Source organism: Battus philenor, unplaced genomic scaffold (genome assembly GCF_028537555.1).
Source record: "Battus philenor isolate CCGP_79_NKW_IND1 unplaced genomic scaffold, ilBatPhil1.0.hap1 SCAF_3, whole genome shotgun sequence".
Taxonomy (NCBI): Eukaryota; Metazoa; Arthropoda; class Insecta; order Lepidoptera; family Papilionidae; genus Battus; species Battus philenor.
This window is the reverse complement of record NW_027181693.1, coordinates 11,950,594-11,978,501: the sequence shown is the minus strand read 5'-3', so window position 1 is coordinate 11,978,501 and position 27,908 is coordinate 11,950,594. Positions and strand designations below refer to the sequence as shown.

At 34.1% G+C, this 27,908-nt stretch overlaps 2 protein-coding genes across 2 annotated transcripts in view; both read right to left on the bottom strand.

Moving 5' to 3' along the window:
* Positions 1–941, bottom strand: part of stol (stolid) — a 94,748-nt gene extending 93,807 nt beyond the window's left edge. The window contains exon 1 of the mRNA XM_068770406.1: positions 841–941. Coding sequence (XP_068626507.1) covers positions 841–941 — 101 coding nt within the window. The remainder of the gene's footprint in view (positions 1–840) is intronic.
* Positions 942–5,031: 4,090 nt separating this feature from the next.
* The window catches only part of ptc (protein patched), a 36,732-nt gene continuing 13,855 nt past the window's right edge, over positions 5,032–27,908 (bottom strand). The window contains exons 3-16 of the mRNA XM_068770252.1: positions 18,536–18,681; positions 17,528–17,739; positions 16,920–17,127; positions 14,476–14,745; positions 13,674–13,814; positions 12,773–12,902; positions 12,044–12,291; positions 11,369–11,554; positions 10,933–11,073; positions 9,703–10,584; positions 8,820–9,002; positions 7,945–8,187; positions 6,965–7,288; positions 5,032–6,648 (exon numbers count right to left, since the gene is read on the bottom strand). Of these exons, the coding sequence (XP_068626353.1) occupies positions 6,349–6,648; positions 6,965–7,288; positions 7,945–8,187; positions 8,820–9,002; positions 9,703–10,584; positions 10,933–11,073; positions 11,369–11,554; positions 12,044–12,291; positions 12,773–12,902; positions 13,674–13,814; positions 14,476–14,745; positions 16,920–17,127; positions 17,528–17,739; positions 18,536–18,681 (3,614 nt within the window). The 3' untranslated portion in view covers positions 5,032–6,348. The remainder of the gene's footprint in view (positions 6,649–6,964; positions 7,289–7,944; positions 8,188–8,819; positions 9,003–9,702; positions 10,585–10,932; positions 11,074–11,368; positions 11,555–12,043; positions 12,292–12,772; positions 12,903–13,673; positions 13,815–14,475; positions 14,746–16,919; positions 17,128–17,527; positions 17,740–18,535; positions 18,682–27,908) is intronic.

Here is a 27,908-nt window from a genome sequence, read left to right as displayed (position 1 = left end):
TATTACAGAGACCACCCATCTCGAAAGGTAACAGGCTAATCCTAAACACTTTACCAGACGCTTGAACAATATAAAGTGTAGCGTTTTTAATTACTACGTTTCGCGCGTGTGTAAAAGTACGCATGGCGGCGTCGTGTCGTCGTCCCGACATCTTTTCAAGGGAACGTGAGTAAGAACTCTTGTTATTTACACCCAACACCTTACGTCTATTCCTACTCTTAACGCAAGTGCTATAATGTTGTTACGAATGTACAAGTGTCAATTATATTTTTACACTATTTTCTTATCGTTTTAAATAAATGTTTGGATACACCATCAACATATACCATTTTATCACATTTAATTAAACAAAACTTTTCTTTATTTTTATCCCCAGTTATGGTTATTTATTTCTCTAATAATGACTCTTATTTTGTTATGTAATAGTGTTCAACTAATTGAAATTTAGGTAAAAAAATGTTTGCAGATAGTTGCAGCATGTATAACAGACGCCGGCGTTAGTGTTGAAAATTTTATGTTTAAAAAGAAATTAAGTTTATAATCATGCAGAGGATTATGCATGCGTGAACTTAACGAAGAATTTCACAAGTACTATTATTATTTAACAACAAAAATAATTCTTTGTTTTATTGATAATTATGTACTTTCGAGAAAAGGTTCCCGTGGTAGAGTATATACGTCGCATTTAGCTACATACATTAAAATTTTCGACAGTTTTCATTATAGTTTAATAATATGCTGTTTTTTTAATTAAAGATGAGTAAGTTTAGGTATATTGCAGCTTAAATTGCTACAGGCTCTTTCTTTCTCCGTAAGATACAAAAAGAAAAGAATTCTTACTCATTGTGAGGTATGTCCTCGATCTGGTTGGCGAGCGCAGCGGCCAACAGCGCCAGGAACAGCGCGAACGGTCTTCGCGGCGTCATGCTGTTCAGCACCATCGCACTCCCCACATGACAGTCGGTTGTCACACACAGGCGCCGGCACTCACCGCTTACATCTAACACCGTTCACTGCACTGACAAGTCTGGAGTATCTATTGTGCGTGAGTCATCGGCTTCTGCGAGGTTAAGAGTTGGCAGGCGGGTCGCAGGGCGAGGACAGAATGTCGCGGAGCTTCCAGGCGCGCCGTCGCGGGCCTGCCGTCCCCCGCGTCTCGCGCCTCTCACCCCGCGCCCCGCACGTTGCCCGCCACCAGCCGCAGTGGCGCTGCGCGCGAATCATACGCCCAATAACGCAACGCTGCGATACTTATTACTGAGATTTATTTGATAATGCAACGGATTGACAGTACGCTCCATATAGAGAGTTATATTTATCAAACAGGTTAAATATATAAGCGTAACACAGCAATCAAATGTGTTTCTTTGAAAAAGCGATCTAACCGTGGAAGGATATGCTCGTGTCTTTGTTTATAAAGATAGCAGCGTTGGATAGTCGAGGAATTAAAATCGCTGGTAGGTAGTAGTCCCACGCACATGCGTGGGCATATCGCCAGGAAATCCTTTATTGATTCCCATGCTTCCCCTTTCTAAGGAATATTACAAAATTGCCGCCAAAATCCTGTTCTCTCGATATTTCATAATTCATTAACTTATAAATGATAATACATATATTTATGTAGGTCTCTATGACTATTTTAACTTTCATCTATATAAATATTGAGAATTTTTCTCCAGTAGTATAGAAGAATAAAACAGAATAGCCCATTATATAGTAAACGGTTATTGGAAAGACAAAATTCGTTTGCGGCTAAAATATAATTGCTCGCAACATCCGTTTCGGATTAGAGAAAAGTCCTTCTACCTCTTAGCAACTTTTATTGGCAATAAAATTATTTGGTTAATACAAAACAATCCTATCTATCCTAACAAACCTTAAAACGAAAATAATATAATTTTAAATCATATATAATTATTGCGACATGGTTAAGAATAATTAACGCATAGAAAAACCGAAATGGAGACGTCATGTTCAATTAATTAAAATAATATAACACAAGTTTATTTATCTAGTAAGGGGTAATATAATGCCAGTGATAAAAAACTTGTCGTTGTTTTTGGCACCATTGTATTTTACTGGGGCGCTTATTTGTGTGATTATCGTGTGTTTATTATAATTCACGTTTTAATACTTACGATTTAATTATTATATTTAGGATAACCAACACCGGCTTAAACCGACGGACAATAATTAGTAATAATTCACTGCATTTGTAACGTACACAGTTTTCATTTGGCCTTATTCGTTTTAATTACTGTTAACCGTATCCTATTGTAAATATCTTCCATGTTTTTGCAAAATTTGTAATGTTAAATCACAGCAAGCAAAGAAAATAAATTCAAGAAAGTTTTGAAAGTAGTAAAATAAATTAAAGTACACAGAATTTTACACCAACACAATAATTTAAAAAACAATACATAACTATAATAACATTTCATTGAAAGAATAGTCAAAGCTCGCTATGTTTATGTAGCATCTTTAACTTATATTCGACGTATGCGCTGGGTACTTTATGCTCTTTGTAACTATAAACAAAAGATTAATAAGTATATGCATTCTGTACACACTTTCATAATATGTTTTCTTTCTTTCTAGTTAGCTTAATTATATTTGATAATAATGTGTACTTCGTAATTCGTATCTGTTAATGTTTATACTATATGTGAAATACCAGTTGTAAAAGACCACAGAATAAATAAATAAAATTCTCTGGAATCAGTGTCCAGCCATCTAACACCATAGTACGTGTTCACCGACTTTTTTTTATTTGAACATGGTTTGATTTGCATATTGCATAAGAGAAAAATAAATTCACTTTTTGTTTCGTTCGAATTTCCCTTTTATTTATATCATGCACTTTTGTAATTAATAAAATTGTAACTTGCTTTTGAAATCAAAAATGAAAGAAAAGCTTATGAACCAGCAAAACAGTTCTTCGATTAGTTTTCAGCTAAAAAAATCTACAAAGAAACGTCAAAATTTTTCTGTTAGGCTTTTATTTGAAGCACTTTATAAGTAAATTATGTTTGCACCTGTTCTATTAAAGCCTCGTAAAAATAAAATTATTGACTTCTAATGAATTTTAGTGACCAATAATGGAAAAATCAGCCGTTGTAAAGTTGAGCTTTTGTATCTGTATAAAATGTGTGTTGTAAAATAATTTAAAAAATGTAACTACTACTACTAACCAATTTAAAAAAAAAACTGTACAATAGTCCTGCGATTCGAAAAGAAAAAAGAAACCTACTTACTGATATCGAGACATAACAGCACAGTCCACGAATAAAAGCGCCTTTCTTTTTCAACGATCGATATTGACGTGCAGCGACTGTAAGGATCATTTAACATCAGGTACACAAACAACATATTCGTAATCTATAACATTATTACAAAACTTTTTTATGAATGTATCATATAATTCTACGTAACTTAATTTTTACTACATAAAGTCGAGAGTATTTTTCTGTTCAAAGTATTCAATTCAATTCAAAATATCTTTTTTAAATAGGCATTAACGTAGGGAAGAGCCGGCCAGAAACTCCATACTTGCCAAGAAAAAGCTAAAACGGCTAACAGCGCGCATCAACATTCGAATATAGCTAGCCATACTTGCTCTTTTAAATAAAATTTAACAATTTTTTCTCAAGTTTACATTGTATACAAAGAATTAACGAAACGGTTAATATTATATTATTGTTAGCAAACTAAATAAAAAAGTTGTTTTACGTATTAACACGTCAGCTATGTTTGGTATAAGCATCTAAGAAGCCATAACAATAACAAAAGTAAATTAATTGTAGCCATGTAACACGTAAAGCTGTCGTAAGCATCTAAATACCATTATAAAGCCATACTCACGTGTTGGTCACTGTCACGCCAAAGTTTCGACCTGATCCTATAAGGTCTATTTTATAATAATAAGCTTTTGAATTTTTAAGCCAAAAATCCTTATTAAGGCGATTATAAGAATTAATTGAAAATATTTAGCCTCCGCATCCATCATCGCACCGTGTTTACGTGCACAGATCGTTCTTCAGACTAAAGACCGCCTTAAAATAAACCTACTATACGATTTTAAATTGTCAATACTTGGAAGAGTATTATTGCAACGAGGATCTTTGTACCGTTTTCTGGATATTGGATACTACCGCCCGCTAAGTATGGCTCGCGCTGCATTTTGTTGGTGTAGTTACATAAAATACAGTCTTGGTTATTTTTAACAACCCAAAAAAAAAAACCATTCTGACCAAGTTTTATAAACATAACAACTCGACTCTTAACAAACTGCTGCCTCTTCATCAAATGCAAGTCAGTACTTACCTGGAAATCTCAAATATACGTACATACTACTTCCCGCCCGTTTCGCGAACCTAATGAATGCACGTTAAATCTTTTTACGGATGGAATCCATTCTTAGCTAATCTCTACTGGGCGAAAGAAAAATTTCTTCCATATTTTAAATCTCCGAGCCTTATGGTTCTATAGATATCTTGATGAGTCAGTATTATCTAGAAATGTTAATAATGTATACAGAAAGATAGGAAGTAGGTTAAAAAAATTAAAAGGTTGAATGTACAGCTCAATTAATGTAGATTCCTTATCCAAAAATTAATGGTTATGGAAATAACAAAATATTAAGTTCTTTATAGAGAATGAATAAATGATATCTTCTTAATGCATTTTCTTGCAAGGTTTAATCATATTTGTATTGGTAAATGATTGCCTTTTATTTATTAATTATATCATACCATTAAAAACTAAAGAAGCTAACATTGCGTTGTTTAAAAACACATTGATAATGACGATCATCATGTCATTATCAACTTATTAATATATGTACAGTTTTTGGTTTAAATATTAAGAGGACAGCACATAAAATTAAAAAAAATATCTTATTAGATATCGAATACAAAAATCGATTTTTCAAATCGATTCGATTAGAAAACAAAATTTTCTATAATCACTTTATAAAACAAGCACTATTTTTTTAAACATCGCCGAGCAATAAAATAATAAAAACACATGCAAAAGGTTTAAAAATTATTTTTATTTTCTCAATACAGTCGACATTTTTACACGAAGTTTGAACAATACATTGTGCATAGAAAATACATCTTTTAGTAATCATTCCGGTGGTTCGCAGTCTGTGGATGTTGTTATAAAGAAACGAAAATTACATTAAAAGTTAAAAAAAAAGTATTAAAACACTTCGTGCTGAAATAAATTCATAGCCAATATTTTCTTAAAATTTTAAATTGATTCTAAAATTGTGCGTGATTTTCTTAGTTATATTTTATGTAACAAAACTTATCAAAGTATTGGAACTGTTGTTTGTTCGGCGTAGGCACTTGCTTACAATTAGCGTCGTACTTAACAATAAAACTATATTTACACGATACCATTAAGTTACGTACGTATAAATTAATATATCCTAATAAGTACTTTGCACAAAATGTCACAACGCTAGTCATTAATTTCATCTACTGAGGTCAGAGTAAGATCTATAAATTCAGATCCTTGTGTCGTTTTATTGGATAGCATCGTTTTATCCGCTATATTGTACTTTGATTTTCTTCATATTTTGATCGCTAAATGCAGTCTTCTTCACAAATATACCCGATCTTATCTAAAAAATCACAACAATACAAGAATAGGTATATTATGTTTTCTAACTAATCTCATAAATAAATGCCTTACCTAATTTAAAATCTATCTAAATAATTTGTACAATACGTTCGTCTCCCTTCAATTGAGGCGACAGAAAAATAATTATAGACACAAATAATAAATAATATGATAAATTAATAATTATATTTGACCACAGTCTTTAGACACACACAAATGTAACAAAAATATTTGGAGATGAAGTTGAAATGTCTTAACATAGGAACAAACAAAATAAATATTAATTCAGGTTAGCAACACAAACTGACAGTTCACCTTTAAAGATTGACGTAAATGCTTTGATACATTCCTACGCTTGGCGGCAATGTATATAGCGCCGTATTATGGAATGATTTCAGTACGTTGTACATCTTCCAATCAGCAACAATACACCAAAACCTGTAGCCTCCATTACAATCATAATTCACTGGAGAGTTAAACTTAAATTTACAATCATAATACTGTCTTAAGGCTGTGTTAAATTACAAAACATTATTACGAACCTTAAAACATGTCATACACGCTAATCTCAATTACAAGGAGATACACACCATCATAACTTTAGGTAAAGATGTCATTTCATTAATTGCATTAAATACTCAAATTCACTGCCCATTGATAGCACTGTATTGTCACGAATTATATTCACACTGCGTTACTTATTTCATTCGCTAACGTAACTCAGTGTCTGGAGGAATCGCTTTCATGTCCGGAGTCCCGACCATTTTCTCTGGGTGAAGCTCGATGATCCCTTTCGTCCCTGTTATGCCGTTCCCTTCGGTCTCGTTCTCTTGACCTCTCTCTATCTCTGTCTCTTTCGCGACTTCTATCTCTGTCACGATCCCGATCTCTATCTCGTTCCCTATCTCTATCACGATCATCCTCGCGATCTCTGCGCCGGTCGTAGTAATGGTAGGAACGTCTCGACTTTCTATCACTTGGAGTTACCACTTCTACTTTAATATTAGCTGTGGCAGTGACCTGTAAAAAAATGCATTATATAACTAATTTATCTTCATTTTAAAATGACAAAATTAAAAAATGTTGGATTGTTATTGTCTATTTGGGTCGAAAAGTTCTCGATTGGCGACCACGAGCCAGTCAGTAGATGCAGCGCGGGTAGGCTCTCTACTACGTAGACCGAAGACATAGTCAAGGAGACGGGAAGTCTGTGGATACGGGCTGCAAAAGGTCAGACATCGTGGCGATCTTTGAGATAGGCATATGCCTTGCAGTGGGCGTCTTTCGGCAACATTGATGATTGCACTCTGAAGGAAGCAAAAAAAAATATTCTTACCTTAGTAGTAATAGCACCAGAGTGTGTAGTCTTGGAGGTAGGTGTGGATCGACCGGAGGCGGAATCACTTCCGTTGTATGTAGTTGTTTCAACAACGACCTCCGGCTGGACGACAATGGACTGCATAGAAGATTGGACGGATGGGGCGGAGCTATGCCAACTGGGCGGTTCCTCTGTAATAGTTGTTAGGGAAGGCGCAGACGGCCGCGGCGCAGACTTTGCTCGGCTTGGTTTGTCGCCACTAGAACTCGACTTCCTAGGATGTATCGGTGAGCACTTAGGCGAAGGCGTTGACAACCGTTCTGGATGTTCTAATGGCCTTACCTGGGAAAAAAAATATTTATTACTAACAACATCAACATATTCAACCTGTTTAAATAACTACAAGTTTCTACGATATCTTAATATTTACTAATTCAGATTACATTTAATTATAATAAAATACATATATGAAAACGATATCAGCTGTCGCTTTAAAAATAATTAGAACTAAAATTTTAAACTTATATCTCTAGGTGCCTGAAGATGAAGATCTATGAGCTCATTCATCGTAGATAGTTATGTTACCTGGTGACTTATGGAAAAGTGGTCTCTCACTGTGGGTCTCATTGGCAAGTTCACAGTCGCTAAAGCCGTGGAAGAGGCATATAAAGACGAACGCAAGTAACCTATGCAACCCAGTGGGTTAGAAAAAAGGCAGTGAGCAGACCACATAAAGCGAAAAACATTTATCCGCCAAGGTCTTAAAGTCCGGAGTGGAGCGTAGAACGTCCACCCCGATGTTACTTCCAAGCTTAAAAAATTTTGCATTATTTTTTTGCATAAAGGCCGTTTTAAAGAGTTTTAATTAAAAATATTTGAGGGAGGGCTAAATGTACGTACGTGCTACAACTAAAATTATGGGGATGATTTAATTTCGTGTATTAAACAATTAGATGTAATTAAATCAAGTAGTTATTACTAGAAAAGATTTTACATACCTCTCCAGCTGGTCCGAGAATAGATAACACGATAGGGAAGAAGAGAAGTCCATCGACAAGCCCCAGTATAACCAACGCTAGTAGCAACCGTAGGAATAATCTTGCAACGAAGCCAAACTCACTAGCGGCCAACATCGAGGCTGCTAATGCCGCTGCCAACGCTCCATGAACAACTGGAGCAAGGACTGATTCTAATGCTAATGAAGCTCGACGTCTTCTACATCCGATCGAGGTGACGAAGCCCTGGAAATTAAAACAATATTAGGTATTTTCCTTCAACTATTATATAGGGATTTCTAAAAAAACTTAGACATAGCAACAACAATAGTGTTAAAAGATCATCAGGGTTTTTCTCAAACTTATAACACTCTAACAACAAATTAAACAACATTTAAAATCGAGCTGCTACTTTCAGGCAGCATACACATAGATAGAGAACGAAACTTTTAAACATTAATTCATTTTATATGTATCACTTCAAACTTCTACATTTCTCCAAATAAGTAAAATTATATGTTGTTTTTTTTCTAGTTTTCTATTTCAGAAATTAATTTGTAGGACTATGATAAAATTTTATTAGAAATAAAGACATAAAGTAAAACGGAATACTGATTAAATTAAAAAGATTTGAAACTTATGAAAAAAAAACTTCAATCATCTTTATTTAATAGCAGAGTGAAGTAAAATTAGTAAGTATTTTATTTGTCGTTTTTTGTTCTAAGTATGTTGAAGTTATAATTTAGCATAAATAATTAGCCTATTAAATAGCCTACTGTGTTGTTCGCTCGTGTAAGGAATTTAATTACTAGGCCGCTAGGGAATTCAATTCATATACTATTAATTTTTAGTAACATTGATAACTATTTGAAACCTACCAGGCACAAATGTACAGTGAAGTGTACACCACGTCCGATAGCCAGCACCAGGAGAACAGCCGGTACTGCGGACAACTTGACGCCGAGGACCGCCATCACCCCCAGAAGTTGAAGTACAAGGGTAGCCAAAGCAAAAGTCACCAGAAGCGCCGCCCATGCGTTCAGTAATAAAACCATTACAGCCTGAAAATTATTACACATCGTCTATAAAACATTATTTGTAGTAATATATAAACTGTTTACTCTTTTTCAATTTACTTAATACATATACAAAAAAGAAATTTCAGCACTATAAAAAAATTGGTTTAACGTTTTGATTCTTTATAATAATAATAAATCTAATTCTAAACATTACCGTTATCAGAAATGTACGCGTTCATGTAAAAATTAATTAACAATGTCTATAGTGTCGATTATAGATCTTCATAAATGCAATAACTTGAATGCTGTTATATTATTACATGAAATAAATATTAAATTTTAATTGAATAGCAAGCGTTTTAATAACACTAACATATTTTTTGTACTACAGAAACATTATTAAACTTCTTTTTCAAAGGGCAAGGGCATTTAAAATAAAAGTTTGTTGGCAATGTTATTTTGTATTGGTATACATCACTTAATTATATAAAAAATCTGTGAGAGATTTAGGGGTTGTCTTAAGGATATTCGGCCCGCAAACAAAAAGTTTAAAAAAACATTAGGTTACTAAAAAATTGGATAAACGACCATATCAAGGTCGTCGAAAGAGGTTGTATGGAGGCCTCATCCTACCGGTCCTATTGAAATCGGAAATCTATAGGTGAAGCTTGTGTTCATTATTGTTTGTCTTTAATAGTGATGGTGATGATGATGTAATAAAATGTATAAAAACACAACTCACCACAAAAACAGCTGCTAAAGCGCATGCCAATGCCAGAAGTAATGAAGTTCTCAAATAAAGATATTGTTCCCAAAATAGAAAAGGTATTCCAGACGGGAAATTAGATAATCCTTTGGCTTCAAACTTCAGACACAATTCTCGGACAGACATTATTAATGCCTTTATACTATCCGTATCACTGAGTCCTGATAAGTAGAAAGGTAACTGCGTATAAATCAATGGAGATGATTTCGGAATCTTCAAATCAACGTCTCCTGGGGAATGCGTCCATCTTTTTGGTTGCGGCTTCAAATTGGCCTGCGACGCGCCATATGCCAGCGCATCATTCGTAGCCCAGGCAGATAAGTAATTGTAAAACGCTTTCGGATTAATTATCCCGTCTTTGTCGACTAATCTATGTCCGTTTTTAGTGTCAGCGCTTACTAGTGATTTTTCTATTGGGTTATCAACGTGGCCAGTCTGCACCATCAATTTATACGCCAATATTCCTTCATCGCTTGCGTTTTTGCACCAGTACTCTTGTGATATGCAACCACTCGCGACTTCCTTATCAAATGCCGCTTGAAGGTCTAACAACCAATCTCGAAATAGGCTTAGCCAGAATTTTGTTAGCCCGCCGTTGTCGTTTTTTATTATATTAGGTATTCGAACGAATTGATCGTGGTATTCGTAAAGAAGCTTTTGATTTGTCGGGTATTCGAAGTCGCCCTGGGTTACGGCGTACATGTTGTAAAATCCAAAGTATTTCTCCTGTCTTGATAGAAATTCATGCTCGTCGGTGTTTTCGGGGACAATGTCGGTGAGGTCTAGGCCGTCTTTAACTTTGGTTGCTCCCCAAACGCTTGCTAATATCACTGCTATTAACGCAAGCATTGAAGTGACCTAAAAATACAACAAATATTAATAAAGTACTTTCATACAATTGTTAAAAAATTAAACATTTCCTGCAGCGTTAAGATATAGTAGCGGGCACTTTTATCAAATTCATTAATTACTTTTTATTTATTCAACTTTAATAAATTTTATTAATTGAAGATTTTTAATCATAGTGTTACTAACTTATATATACATTTAAGTTCTTAATACAATAAAAAAGCTGCTGCTAACACATAACATACATCATTTTTTCATTATTTATTTATAAAGCTCTGAAAAGCAGACCTTTTTGTCAATTCTTTTCGGAATCATCAATAAATGTCCAAGTTATGTATATATTTAGTTGATGCTTACCTTAACAGCGGGACGCATTATAAAAGGCGCGTAGTGATTTTTTGCCCACTTTGTGAGAGATAAACTGATACAGCATGTTTTATTCGCATCCGCTGACACTTCAGGGTCTAAAGGCTGGCGAGTCGTGTCTTTCCATTTGCTCTGTTGACCACATAATGAAATAAATATCTAGGTTGCAAAAAATATTTTAATAATTACGCTTAATTTATTATCAATTAAAACATATACGTTGTTAATAAAACAGGTACAGTTCATTCACAGTACTTTAGATTTACTTAATTATCTTCGTATATAAAATGTCACTGGTGTTAAAGATATATAATAGATATACGGTAAATGGTTGAGAAACCCTATAAGGCATTAAGTCCGCCATTACACAAGTTGCAAAAAGGAGAAATAAATGAATAATATGTATAAACGTAATATGTTAACTTACCCTATCATTTTTTCCATTACGACTGGAACGTTCTGGAACTTTCTTAGTTCTTGTCACTGGGGACTCAGGCATTAGGCAGCAGAGAAGGTCCGCGCGTGCAGCGGATCTCCGACGCAGATCCAACGATATCATCGCCGGAAACACGAGTAGCATAGAACCGAGGTTGAAAAGGAGAAGGATTGCAGCCTGAAATTGTTTTAAACCTGTTTTATTTTTCAAAAATACCTAGATTATTACAAAGGATAATTTATTCGTGGCCAAACATTATACGTGTTTTCCCATAAATCAACGTTAAGCCGAAAGCTCAAAATGATAAGGCACTTGCCTTAACTCTAAAAAATTCATTAAGAATTCTCTGTCACGTATTTCTTAAATTATTGCTATTTAAAAAAGAGAAAATAATTACCTGTGTAACTAACTATAAGTGTTAGGTTGAGTAAACGACAGACTAATATATAATTTCATATAGCAATGTTCCAATTTTGAAAAAAAAAAAACTCTTTTGTCAAATTATTTGCTCATATTTATTAACACTTACAACTTTTACAAACCGTGATTTAAAAAAAAGTTAAAGATATATAAAAATAAAGGGTTGCGCTATAATCGGACTTGGGCTTGACTTTAATTTATGGGAGAAGAATACATAGTTATTTGTGCCAAAAGTTGGCTATTTACCTGTAAGCAGAACACTCTTAACGCCGGTATCGGCAGTAACGCTGCAGCAAGAAATGCCATAACATTGCACAGGGAAGCCAAGAGAACGCTCAACCCGCTCTTCTTGAGCACCAAACCAGTACGCTCCTCTCGCGGCACATCTCCCGCTTGTTCCACGTACGTATGAGTGAGAAGAAACATATCCTGTACGCCTAGCCCTAGTGCCAAGAACGGCACTATCTGTGTACTTGACGCGTTAAACGGTATACCTGGAAAAAGATTATTGTTATGGAATTGTCTTTAACGACTACATGATAACGATAGTAATTGATTTATCTTTAAATATTATTTCATGTTTTATTTTAAAAAAGGATTTAAAAAATGTATAAACATCGTCTTGCTGGACTGAATATAAGATCATGCAATGCATGAATATAACATTTATCTGTCATGAATACAAAATTTTTATGGCAGATAAACATTATTAAAAATTAGACTTTAAATTTAACAAATTCAGGTTAACAGATCCTTTATGGCTCTGTACGCATAAATAATAATCTGCAACTTAGATCTTAAACTGTCGTAGACCTAAATCCTACCTAGGCATTCGTTTGTTTTACTTTTATATCTAAAATGAATCTGAATGACAACCTGCCTTGCTTGAATGATAATAAATTTGAATTTAAAAATATCATTCATATGGAATGGGTAACAAAATTAAAAAGAATAATAAATAAAAAAATAGCGCACCTAATAATGCACAAAAACCTAAGCCCGCGGCGACAGTTATCGACAGCAGCAACACACCGGCGATGCCCACGCCGGCCTGCGAGCGAATGGGATCGCGCCATTGTATCAAAGTTACCGCAACATATATCAACTGAAACGAAGCGTAAATAATCAAACTTAAATAAGAAAAACAATAATAAATTAAAAAAATGGCTAAAAAATTGTTCTGCTACATCACTTGTCCTTTTATTTCCATATTAAGATTGTCTTTAATTGCTTTGAATGATGAACCACCCATTTAATTTTTAATGTTATTATTTTTAATATAGCTCTCGTTATTGAGGGCCTGTCGGTCTCCCCTGCCTCTTTTAGGTACAGGGAACTTACAATTATCAATCAATTATTTCACATCCTTCTTTTATTTCTTTCTTCTTCTTTCAGTCTCCTTAAGATCATTCATTCGGTCTTTTCACATACTTCACATGATCTTCACATGATCTTACATACTCATTCATTTTTAACTTCCTTCTTTTCATCACTTTTCATTCTTCACCTCATTTGCTCAAATAGCCTTGCCACGCCCACACTTCGTGTGACGTAAAATATAGAAATAAACATGGAATAAATACAACAGCAAAAAATATTTAGGCAAAGTTAAATTGGTTCTTAGCTGACCTCTCTCTGCTTAGTGAAAGAAAATTTTTTACAAATTCTATTATAATATTGGATTATCTATGGTTCTATGGTTCAGAGATATCGATGAGTCAGTACATAGATATAGATGACCATAGTTTATTTTTTAGTTAGGTGTATAATAAAATCAAATTTGCTCAATGGTAACGTCTTACTAGGTAGTGATTTAATATTTTAATATATACTTTGACACAATTAATATTAGATAAGATAAACGTAAGATCCGTACCATGAACATGTATCCCAGTATAATATTTTTAAGTGAAAGTTCGGAGAATTTGCCCAGAATGTCGTTGAGGGTAGACGTGGAGAACGGGTAGAAGCTATAGGACGGTGACACGGATTCCGATGTCGTCATTTTTCTTACTTCCTGTAACCATTAAATAAACGAAATTGTTATTATGAGCATGAACAATTATTCGCATTAACGCATGCAATTGACTAAATCAAAACATTCGCTGTATTATAGATGGTGAATGACTGTCAATCATTTGTCAGTTAGGAAGTGCCATTCCTGCTTTTTTTCCTCAGCTCCCACCTAGTTATACTTTCCTAAGGCGTGGTACAGTGGTTTCGGTAGCGCTATACAAATTTGCAAGTTGAAAGGTTGAAGAAAACCTGTTCAGTACATGGCGTTACCTAGTATAAAATGCATCTATCTCTGCCGATAAAGACGTCGTGATCATGTCTAGCAGCGATACTAAGCCGACACTATCAAACTTGTTACTTTTCTGGATCAGATATTGCTTGTAGTTAAGGTTAAGGTTTTTAATGCCAACTTATTTTACATCAATTCACCTTAATGCTCAACTAATGATGTTTTCATTAAAGATGTAACTAATGCTTAAATTCTCTCATTATTTTCATCGGTACAGTGTAGTTAATGAAATAACTGAGTTAACCCATCACATTCAAGGTAAATAATGGAAAGGTCGGTAATTGCGCAATATTGTGTATTTCAAAATCATGTGTATCACCAAAGTATTAAGAATGTGCGATCATTTACAGGTGTAAAGAAGTTAGCAACTCACAGCAGCAAACTTCCTCTGCCAGGAGTCGAGTACAGCGGCCGCCTTCTCCTGACTCCATCCGATGTGGTGCACTTTATAATGATCCGCCCAGTATTCGAACATCTCCCGCTCCCCCATCAGCTGCACAACGCTTTGCAGTGCTTTTGCGCTGCGCAATGCGTTCGTGGAGTTCCTTGTGGCGCCGCCCACGATCAGCTGTTCCGGCCAGTGCATGTACGCTGCGGCGAAACCGTAGCAACCGTGGGACAGTTCCGCTGCTACATCTGGGATCTGCAGAAACCAGTCCATATCAATATCACGCTTATTAATCAATGAAGTTAAAATTATTTCTTTAGAATTAAATACGACCTCCTTGAGATTTTTAACTCGTTTGTTGTCAACCGCTTGTATAAATAAAATTTCCATTAGATAATAATCACTCATAATTATCATCTGCGTAATTGTTATTGTAAATCTATGGGTAAGATCTATGTCTAGCAGTGAAGGCCTTGAGGTTGAAAAGACGATGAATTGTCGACGCCGTTTTAACCTCTAGACTCCCACTGAAGGGATAGCCTCCACCAAAGATATTTAAAAGGGATAAGCCTATATATGTTATAGTGTGATTTATACAAGATTGTATTCGGGGAATCGAAGCCCCGACGCAAGTCTTTATGATCGTAGGTCGTACTGTTCTGATGATGATTACCATACAATAAAGTGAAAAAGGGGTCATCAAATAAAAACTATTAAAAAGATTCTACTGCAGTGTATAGGTTCTTAAGCGATTAAACGAGAATATGATATTTATGAATATGATCACACAAACTCGATTTTCTGTTGATCCAAAATTAAAGTCAAATGATGCGATTGGAGCCTCTTAGCATTATTTTATATTTAGAGTTGTCATTATAAAGGAGCACGATTTGACCCTAGTTTATATTATATCTCTTATGTTCCTCTGGCATTCTTCTCTTGTCTACGACCAAGTGTCGTTCGATGTTTGTTAGTAATAGCTGTAATATAGTTTACTACACGCAGTGTGAGCTGAGAACTGAATCTGAGATTTCAGGTCGGCACTCGGTCCATTGTGTGCTCCACATTTTTGCATAACCGAAGCGTACGTATCGCTTTACAATAAATAAATCTAGTCGTTATTAGCGTAATTTATAATGCTTTATATTTATAAACTTTTTATTATTAATCATTTAAGATTAGATGTTACTCACTAATAAACAGTGTTTAACCGTAAGATTTTTTTAAAAAAATTTAATCATTGCTTTCGAATATATGCCTTCAATTGGTCACTGTGAACATGACATTATTATCCATTGCATTATTAACGCAAACGAACTGGTATATGTTATATCATTAAAATATGCTGTATATAAATAGAAAGATTTCCACGAATCAGTAAATGTATATATAGATTATATTGAGAATTAATTCAATGTTAGATAATCTACACGACTGCACATCGATAATAACATTCGGAGATAGACAAAGTCGCGTTAAAAATTCAGCAGTTTTACGTGGAATTGCTTGTATCGGCATATTGATATAATAGTGACATTATGAGACTATAGCGCGGCCCATTGAGTCGTCCACAATGCGCCCGTATAATGCTCGTCGGAACAATGAGCGCCCGTTCCTTCGGAGGACGTGGGTGGCGAACGCTCTCGGTACAAAAAACCACCCTGCCCACTGAACTGCGATTACTATTGTTTGTTTCATTAAACGCGACGTCCAAGGATTCCTGACCGTCTCCCACTGACTCATTGTTAACAAGGAGCAGCTCCGTAAACATTTCACTTGTCATTAAGTCCGTACCTTACCCAACCAACGCTTAGTTTGATTTAAAACAGTTAATAATACTTCTGAATACTGTAATAGTATAATTTATAACGGTAATTAAAATTTACTTCATACCTGGTAACACAGCTAAAAATTTTTGTTAGACAATTCTTAGAAAGACTTGTAGAAGACTGAACGCGGGAAATTGTATTGTTCGGATTGTTAAATTATTTTAGGGGCGTCGAGAACGTATTTAGCTTTATTTTCAAAGCAGGTAGCAGGTAGCCACCATCTGGCCACCGTCGGCCGCTTTCATCGACGTTGTAACAGTTTACAAAACTATTTTATGTTGATAGTAAGAATTTAAAATCTCGCTGAACCTTTTAAATAAGTTTATTTGTCAAGACGCTGCACTAGTTTATGCCCGCATAAAGTCCGTTGTTATTTCAACTATACAAATAAGTCTTGTGAATCGAACTATGTCGTTAATAAAATACACGCAATAGTGACAAATGAATCATACGCCTTCTATTTGTAATTGAAAAGAATCTTGTTCTTAACCGCATAATGTTATTTATAAGCATTAATCTTAACTGAACTCAAGCTCTCGTTATAAACTCACGCACACTTGATAAACGTTAATAGATGTACGTATTAATATAGATAATTACATGTCCGGTCTTCTTGTTGGGTGCCGTGTCTGGACAATGTGCATCGGTGGGGTCCAAACACGGTTTTTTCATGTAGGCGGACGTAATGCCGGCCCTCTTCATGTAAGCCTCCATCGTGCTTAATGGAAACTGGAATTTCAGCTTCCTCACTTCCTCCAGAACCTCTTGTGGGTTTAAGTGCGTCCATCTCAACTTATGTTGAAGACCTCTGTAAATTAAATGTTCGCTGATTATTTTAAAATCTTTTTGAATCGCAACGGTAAATTTATCTCTTAGTAAATTCAAGAAATTTATTAATGATCTATCAAATTTCGTACTATACTATTTCGTAGTATGTTCACGATAAAGATGTTTTGAAATGGATTGTATTGTTTCTTTTTTTAAATTCTTAACAAATTACAAACTCCAATGAGTTTCTTGTTAATTCTTCCCAGTAGAACTAACGTAAACTTAATTTTATGCTGACGATTATATATGATTGTAATGATCTCGTGTAACAAATCAATTTTTATTTTGACTTTGATTCTGACGTTTACAAAAATTCTTGACTAACTCTTATTTGCATGAAAAATTAATTTTGTATTTTTATTTTTATTTGAATTACTTACGGAACGACAATAGGATAATCGGGTCCCAATAGCTTGGATCCTTCCCAAAAACAATCGAGAGGCGTGATGATGGCGCAAGGGATGATGTTGTCGAATATTTTCTCGATGTGGTAGGCCTCGAAGTCCGGGATACTGGGACTGTAGCAGAGATCCTTGAGCCGCCACTCAATGTCGTACATATGAATTGTAACCCGCGTCGCCGCCTGTACTACCTATTTACATATAAATAACGTTTAGAGTCAAGTTTTAATTAAACGTGTTCTCGATTTGTTAGTTATAGAGTGCTAACGAGGCCGTTTCGAACGTAATTACCGGATTTTGTAATCTTTCGTCAGTTCTAATAATACAATTCAACCGTGCGGAATTTATTTTGGCATCGTGTTGAACGTATTTCAAACTTGAGCTATTGCGGTTGAAATTAAATAAAATGTTTAGGATTTTAGGTTTCAAATTTCGATCCACAAATTAAATTATTTTGAATGTAAGTACTGCTGCTATAATCTTGGGTAATATCCTTGGATCAAATTTTGTACTACATGCAAATCTTTCTCAACCACTCGCCACCTCGTCACGATGGCTGGTCGTGCCCTGCCCAGCAACTTCCCCCGTTCTTGACTATGTTAGTTCACCGGTCCACCTAGTGAGGTAGCGTGCCTACTACGGCCTACTAAGCCGCATCTACCAAATCGTGGTCGTCATTAATCATATGTTTAATATATTTAAATAAAATCTTTATAGTGGCATACGACATTTATTAAAAAAGCTTTATCCACTTCTCGGAAGTGTATAAATTAGGTACAATTACAAAATTACAAGAAAAGCTAAAACTTGGCGAATTCTTAACAATTAAAAGGGATGAACAAACGTAATAAGGATCCTTAAATAAAATGTTGTTTTTACCAAAACTATATTCAAATTAATTTAACAAAGGTGCCGATACAATGTCAACGGTATAAACGTATTAAATAAAAAAACACAACATACGACATATTATATATTATACATTACCTGTAAATGATCAAGCAACGCGCCGACGTGTAACAACGAGACGTCTGGGTCTTTCGCAGTTTGTATGATGAGCTGATGTGTGGAAGAGTCTGCTTCCCCCAGCGCCTTCGCTGTATACTTCAGTTCCGCTTCTAATCTACCACCCTCTAAACAAACAATTATTTATCAATCAAATGCATTTTCAAAGCTTTATTCCGTCAATTAATACAGAAAGGTCAATGACACGGAGCGTTGGCGTACGTTTCGTAAACTGTTGAAAATTATAAACTGTCGAGTCCCTTTTTAAATATTTATACCATCGGAATCACTGTTGATTTATCGTTGTGTATTTTTATTTTGTGATACATACATAGCATTTATCTCAAAGCCAATTCATTTAAGTCTTTTCTGTACGAAGTTATGAATAGTAAATAGTTGGAACACCATCATCGTTGGTATAAATTAGTACGTATTATAAAATGACATTAAATAAGCGAAGAATAATATTAATGAAAATGCAATGAAGTTCGCATTAAATTAGTTTCTTTTTAACTCAATCGCGGATTTCATTGCTGGCTACGTTTCATTAAAATAAATCGTCGTTTAATACGATAGTCATTACGAGCGCAGACGTCTTAATTAACTTTCTTATGTTTCACTTTGTGTGCTGATAGTGTAGGTGGTATTTTATTTGCAACAATTGAATTGACTCAAAAAGATATAACCAGTCCATATGACCTTCTGTATAACATAACTCTCCCTTACTTGCGGTGCAACATGAAATGGTTACGATGGTAACGTTAGAAGAATAATTGCATCCGTTATTCGAAAATAGATTCCCTCGAAAAAATTCCTTTATAACTAATCTGGTGAAGAAAGTTTAAGCGACTTGTTTGGAGGGGAATGGTACGGTTGGTATTTTGTTGTAACAAAAAATATGTTCCAAACTTAGCTAATACCGGCTGTCGGCGCCTATAGATTATTGGAGAGGATTGTCGTCACATATGTGCGGTGAGAAAATACTTAGTTTATCTCGAGATAATTAACAGCTATGTTGTTACAGTCTTGTTTTAAATAATATATTTGTTCCCTTTGTAAATTTAAAAATTAATATTTTTATAGATTCATTAATTGAAGATTATACAACTCATATAGATAATGTTAAGATTTTATACTTAATTTTAGGTGTTACAATGAAGCTACCTGCAAAATAAATCACATAGAAAAAAGGTTATAAATCTGCAAAAATACCGTTAGTCAATTTCGAATAAGAATGCTTTTAAAGTATTAAAAAAAATAAAACTCGAAGCTTGTCAGTGGGGGCCGGGCACACGGTTGTTAGCGTCGATTTTTTTGCTTTCAACGCGATATTTTTTCGCCTGAGCAGCAGAGGTGAGACGTATTCATACGTTATCATCTCAGCGCGAGAAACGTCCCAATTAACACTCAGGCCGTTGATTTATCGTTTCTTGCCACGCGTTTTTGCACTGAATTAGCCTCATAAAGTGTTAGATACAAGGCAACGCTTTCATGTTATTTAAAATATAATTTTACAGGTTTGAAATAAGCGTATGTCATCTTCCATATTTAAAAAAAAAACACAACACAATACAATACGAAAGTTGAAAAACCCTCATCAAACACAATAAAATAATAAATATTAAAACCAGTTAACACGATTCATTGTAAAACATAATAAACAAAGCAGGGATTTGTCACCGTGTTCCAATAGTGCTTTTATTTTATTTAAATTATCCATAACATATCGCGAACGCTCAACTATCCTATATGCTACTGCTACTCTAGTATATCTACAGTATTTATTTTACTGATGTATTGTGGTAAATAACATTAAAAAATGCTTACTATACACAACGGGGATTATTGGTTTACTACCAAAGTTTACATTGCTTCGTGTTAGATTAATATTTACATAACTTAATATTTATCAAAAAATAATTTATAAGCTGTCTTTATAAGAAAGTATTTCCGTTTATGTTTCTACATGTTGAACATTTGTGTGAAAAAACATATTTAGAATATTTAAAATAAAGTCCTAAACATACAAGTTATTTTAACCGACGTGACAGTCTGTCTAACAAATTGAATATGAAAAATAACTTACATTGCAATAAATTTCCAATGTACTTTACTTTATAAGTATTTATTATAGAAGTTTTTTTTAACCGAGATAAATCAGTATCGGTAGTAAAACCGCAGCCGGGCGTTTGCCATCCGTTCAGTTTAACACGGACATTGCTCCCATGACAGAACACCACCATAGGCCCCTCATTCCGTACGTATATCTTATAAGTTCATGTAGTTGTTTCAGTCGATAGACGCCTATTGTAAGGCCAGCCAAAGGTCTCTATGGCGGATATCCGCAATTCGCACACAGTGGTATTATAGTACGCAGAAGATGCCGCTGTCCATCCTCTTAAACCTTATTTGTAAGCAATGGTAATCATATATAATTAATGTCCAAAGTGTAAAATACATAAGACTGTAAACCGGAAATCGAACTTGCGATCTGGTATAGTAACTTCAGTCATACCGCCGGCTACCCCTGCTCAATTCACTTATAAAATCATACAAGAATAACATAAATTCATATGTAAAATTTCTTTAATGTTATTAAAACTATATAATTTTTTCCACTTTCCTTACTACTTTTTAATTACCCAATGTAAGTTTCGATATATATAACATAGAATGATATTAAAATTTGTGTATATCAAATTGAATTATTAAAAATCACAATTCCATAGGGTAGACGATTATTAAGGCAAGAAAAATCTAAAAATTCCGAGAAAATAGTAAAAAAAAAGTTTTCTTTGAAAAAATTGCTCTAGCTTTTAAACTATTGACTTTCACGAAAACAAAAAATGTTGGTATTACCTTTGGAAACGAAATATAAAACGTTTAAGTATTATACTGTATATTTTATTGATATATTAAATCAACAAAGATGGTGATCATACTTAAACACGTTTTATTTTTTGTATTAAACTGCGTCAAGACAATAACTTACGTACTGACAGTACGAAGTTTATATAGACCTACGTATAGATAACAGTTTGAGGTAATTTTTCATAGCTATTTTTTATATATATGCTCACACATATAAACATATATATGTATATATTTACGGATTTGACGGACTGATAATTGTTAAAGAACGCACGTTCATGTTATAAAGATTTTTTTTTAATTTTATTTTTAAGTTGACATAGAAACTTTGTAGAAATAGCATATGCTTTAGCAGTGTTACAGCTGCATGACGGAGGCAGTTAACGCCCTCGTTCGAAGCGCACAAGGAATGCTATTTATTTTGGTCGCTAATTTATAGCGGTACTGGGAGCAGAGCGATACGACCCGTCAACACTTAAGCTACGATGTACCTCCGGTTAATTGAATCTGCCGTATTATGTGTTATTCAATCTCCAAATATTTCTTTTTATAATTGATTAATACCTAGGCAATAAAAATATCTCAACTATCTGTAACACATTCAGTGAAATGTTTTCCTTTCCCGTGACCGCGTTAATAGTGGCTTAGTATTCTAGCTCTGATGACGCGGTGGTCGTTATATACAAATCAATACGGTGAGAGTATAATAAGACATGTGTATGAATTCAAATACTAAGAAGAGAAATTGATTAAGAAAGTCATATACATAAAAACTATACGTCGTTTTCTTTGTCGTCGATAAATGCTGTTTGCTTTTTTGCATATTCAGCATTCAGGGTTTGCTCAGCGCGGAAACTTTTATATAGTGGCCCTTTCCAGAGCCTCGATTCGGACAGTTACATTATTAATAACACTGGACTGATGGCGCAAGGTCTTCAGTTGCTTCTACACATGCTCCTTAACAAGGACCTCAGAGACGCCATAAGCTTCGTTGTTCAAGAATGCCCGAGAGGCCCAATAGGTTGCGGTTATTTTAAGAATTTCTACAACTAATATTATTGCACTTCTAGAAGCGTTAGCGCTGGAAGAATAACATAGGAAGAAATTCCTAGTCCATCATTATCAATTCAGTCAAAAGATGTTCACTGCTAGACGTAGGCTTGTCACATAGCCTATTGGAAATAGGAACGGTTGGAAGCGGCTTTCATCTAGAATCTTCGTACAACGTTATCTAACTTAGAATATCATAGACCTGAACTGTGGGATACAATAAACCAGTGGTATTACTATATTCGTATGAGTTTTACAATATTGAAATTATTAGAATGAGTAAAAAATAAAAATGAAGTTAAAAGTAAAAATCAATAATTCTACTCTAATTATACGATCACAGTTAATATTCTCATAAAGAAGTGGTTTCCCAGCGGCAGAGGGCTAAGACCTGAGATCGTAGGTCGAGGGATCGATTCCTGGGACACTATAATTCACACTGCCACTGATTACAAACGTTTCTAGAGGATGGGCTGTGGCTTCTTCAGTATACCATTATACAACGTTCAAGTATTGGTCTGTGGACTGAAAGAACATACTTAAATAGTAGCACATAATCATAAATTACACATTTTGTCATATACTATATATTCATATAAGATGAATGCCTGGCCTGTGTAGGTCATGGTCAAGAAAAAATATAAATAGATTATATCAGATAGTGTGTAAAATATTAATTCCTCCGCAAGACACACCTCTTACATTATACCAACACCGCCAGGTCCACAAGACGCCGGTGAAAGAGACAATGATCCACCTGACGGGCCCGCTGTCCACAGATTGTCCTAATGCTAATGCAACCGTGATTTCGCAGAACACTTTGTATGCAAATGACCTGATAAACATTCAAATACAAAAAAGGGTCTCGAAAAAACGTGATTGACGTGCTAAGAAGTTTTATTTTCTTTTGCGGCATCAGTATTAAATAATTCTGATGAGTTACAATTTATTATACCGATATTCCTTTGATGCGATGATTTATAATATGCATGAAATTGAGTAATGTATTCGTCAAGAAATTAATTTTTTATCAATTATGTTGTTGAATTCATGAAATTAATGCCACGGATAAAATGATTATAATGGATCATGAATTCAGGTAAGTGAAATACAGATTCATTTATTTTATTATTTCATTTATTCAGCTGTTGTGGCCTTAGAGACTAGAGATTGTAACTTATTAATCGCTGTCTTAACTCGGAAACCTAGACAATATAGTAAAAAACATAATATGTAAAGACATGTAAAGGTTACTTTACATTTGCTACTATTGAGAAACTTTCACATCTATAAAATTGTTTGACTGAGTTCTCGCCTGAAGAACACAGCCCTATATTTAAAAAATTCGAAAGACTTATTGTCATATTTTTACAATTTTTTTTTCTAAGAGTTGTAACTATTTCGTTGCCGTGTATTTTTGTATATTATGTTTAATATTATTGTTCATGTTTTGTAATCAATATTAAGTTAAGATCTATGTTATTAGAGGCAAAAACGTTAAAAACAAAATATATTTATTTTGAGTTTTCAAGAATACGGTCGTGTACAGGCATGTCGGTGTTAAACATAGCTGACGTGCACCCGAGCCGGATATTGGGGATTATCATAAAGTAAGTGGAATAGGATCGAACGCCGGCCGCCCGGGGAGCCTCTATTTTAACACCTAGTGAGCCGTGGGCGCAACGGGCGTAACGTGCATACATCTATTCCGTTCCATCCATAAATACTTGTGTTTCAGCAGTCCGACGAATAATTGAAAACGACTTCCAATTTTAAATCGCGGTCATCCACGTCCAACTCGTAATAATTATGAGAAGAATATCTATTTAGTAAAATACAATTCGTACTAGATTCCGATGTTTTCACCATTATGTCTATTCATTTAAATATTTTTACTATACTTGTATTAGAATTATACGAGTATATACCTCGAAAAGTAAGCAAGAATAAAGTTTCCTGATTTTCGTTTTGATTCAATATCTAAATATTATAACATGATAATTCATTTATATTATTATCTACTTCAATTATTTATATACCTTGAGAAGAATGCCAGATGTTCATAGCTGCAACGAAATTCTTAAATTTAAGTATAACTTCCTTGTTCAACTAAGTACTTAGCGAAAATCCTAAATATTTTAAATTAATATGTGAAAAGGAGATGATAAAGTTCAATTTTCGAATTTAAAAATTATTTCCTTAATACTAATTCTTAACTATATAGTTTTTAAAACTTTCCATAACGCAACGGCAGTAAAATATATACCTGGAGATACAAATAAAGGATTAACAATATTAAATAGGGTACATTTAATTTTTAAAGAAACGCTTGATATTGATCCTTGATTAGCTTCAACATTTTCAGAGGTAAAATTAAATATTTCCGTTTCACAATGTACATAGTTATTTAACAATTTATAAGCGCTCATTTGTCTCAGAAAGCTTCAAAGTTTTTATATCGATTTCAAATCAACATATATAAAGTTAATACTCTGAAATATGTTACATTAATTTATTATTTCACTCTAATTCTAATGAAAAAAACGAATGAAATCGCTAAATCGTACACTCATTTTGTTTTAAACGAAAACTTTATTTCTATGTAATATTAAACACTCTATATAGTGAAGTTCAACCGCCCTTCTCAAACAATGCCAAAGATCTTGAAGAGTAGCTTAATTAAGTGCTCTGTTGACTACAAATATCTTTAATTAAAGTCACGACCAACAAAAATAAAAAGTAATAGATGTACTTTTTAACTTACAGAAAAAGCGAGAGTTGGGATCACCAACTGTTTCATGTGGCACTTTTCGAAATATAGCCTTATGTTTACACGACGAACTTCCAACAAATTTTTGACTGTACCTCATAAGAAATAACGTCGATTTTCAAAGTCCAGTAAAAATATTCCTTGTCGGAGATATCTTCACATCTTGTGTTCAGGGAATTTAAAATAAAAAAAGTTGACCTCATTATTTTATTATTGAAGATTAAATTACCAGTTCAATAAAGTTGCCACGATAAGTTAATGTTTTAATTTTAATGCTGATATCGCTGCCTACAATATTAAAAATGTCAGCATCGTTAGCGTTTTTTGTTTGTAAAGGTTGCACAAGTTTTTATAAGTAGTGATCGATTTAGTACTGGTTACTTGTAAAGAACTCAAAGCAGGACGTAGGTGTGATGAAGCATTTGTTTCGTTGTAAGAGTTAATGACCACGCCTGGCCCGTTTGCTACGAAATGTACGAGCATTTCGTTTTTGTTTACAAACCGGAATCGGATTCGGTCGATTTACCGACCATGACCGATATATATTTTATACATCGAGTTCATACCAATAAATTAGAATATCAATGATAAACAAGTATATAAATTTATTATGCGAAATTTTTGATACAATTTTTTTAATGTCTCATTGAAAACGAATCAAAAATTTTAACATAATCGTTGGCTGGGTATCAAAAATAATATTAGCAACTTAAGAAACCTAAAAAACAGCTGCTAATAACATACTTTATGCAATAGTAATGTTTTACAAAAAAAAAACAGTAAAGGCCGTTAATAACAAACAAAATTCTTTCTACCCAATATTTGTAATCCTTATGGAATATGAATTTCATTATTACTTCTTTTTAACAGTTTTTTGGGGAAAAAAATTGTTTTTTAAGAGTCCTTAAATTTTCAAATTTACTACATGTCGCTTTTTTTTAAACCATGTTATTGCACACACTTCCAAGGAAGGAACGTATCTACCGTGTTATAAAGCGCTTACGTGGTCGTTCGTGCCGTTTTGTTGTGAAGCGGGCGCCTAAAGGACGCGCGGTTTGTTTATTCCGCTATCCATCTGTTGTCTACGCAGGCTAATTTGCATAGAGGGCTCTGCGGGTCATTGCGAGGGGGGAGTAGGTGAAGAAGCGGGAAGGGCGAAGGGGGAACTCGGACCACACGGGCGCGGCGCGGTGCGCGCGGGTGGCCACAACCACATGCGCGCCACGATTCTCCCCCCTCTCCTCTTGTAACGTCATTCATTGCGATCGTCCGTGCTGATCGGCCGCTACCGCATCCACTCCAATCCAACTGTCGTTATTATCGCCGCACACATTTGGAATGCAATGGAAACTCCAACTAACAACCGTTCGTCCTCAATAAAATTTGAAACTGAAACTGAGCTGACATCTATAAATTATAATAGATATCTTGGCGGCATAACATGCTTCAACGGTACGTCAATGGATTACTAGTTTCAAACTATGTATGTTTTAAAATTCGAAACTTTTTTAACGGTCGCAACGGGCAATAAGCGGAACAGCCGGTCGCAATACGAATGCACAGAAAAGGATAAACAAAAGAGGCCGGGTCCGCCGTGGAGGCGCGTCGAGTGTGAAAGCTTCGCGCGTACGCTACGATAACCTCGCGTGACCTTGCTACGTACCAACACTCGCCGCTTGCGCCCGTCCTTACCTCTGTACCTAATCATACGAGCACACTCCCGATGTTTATAATTTTAAGATCATTTCTTCATTGTTGAGGTGTTACTTTTTCAAAAGTTTTATACAAAATTAAAAACTATTTCTAAATTTTTTTTTTTGACTTTTTGATTATTACAATAGAGTGGTATGTAATTGTGGAATAAATTTGTGGGTTATTCCCTTTACACATATTACATTATAATAGAAATTACAAAACAGATGGAATTATTTAATATGTAGTTTCAAATAGGTTAATGTATAGCTCATTTGCTGTCAATTAATACACGGAACATGCAATAATTATTGGTTTTAGAAACAATAAACAACGAAATGATAATATAAAAATAAAAACTGTTTTCAAAATTCAGATTGCTACTACGTTGAAATGAATTATGATTACTATTTGTCCCTGCACACTACGCTGTCTGAAGGTATTGGTCTGTCGCATTCGAATAATTTCAGAGTGATCACATTATACAAGGTGATTGGAAATAGATTTTTAAGTTGTTTGTTTTTGTCAAACGTACTTAAATTATTGCGTTTCCATTTCATTTAAATATTATTTAACGACGAAATGTTAAATTTGTTAGTTTTTTTTATTACTTTGTAATTTATCGACCAGATACTCTTGCGATTGGAATTAAAATAGCCTTAAAAATATTATGCGCTGTCTGTCCTTCGCGATGGCGGTAAAACGGCGGGAACAGGTGCATCAATAAATCCACACAATTTTGTTTTTAAAGTTCACAAAGTGTATTTTTTATTTTTAAATGTCATACCAGATGTTTTAAAAAGCGGATTTATGAAAGTATTTATTATTATGCTATTATAACAATAATATATGAAATTTTATAAGTTTGCATTCCCAGAATACCCAAATAACATTTAATAAAAATAAAAATAACAAATTAATTGATACAATAAATATTGATAAAATTTTGTAATTTCCAAAAGAATTAAAAAG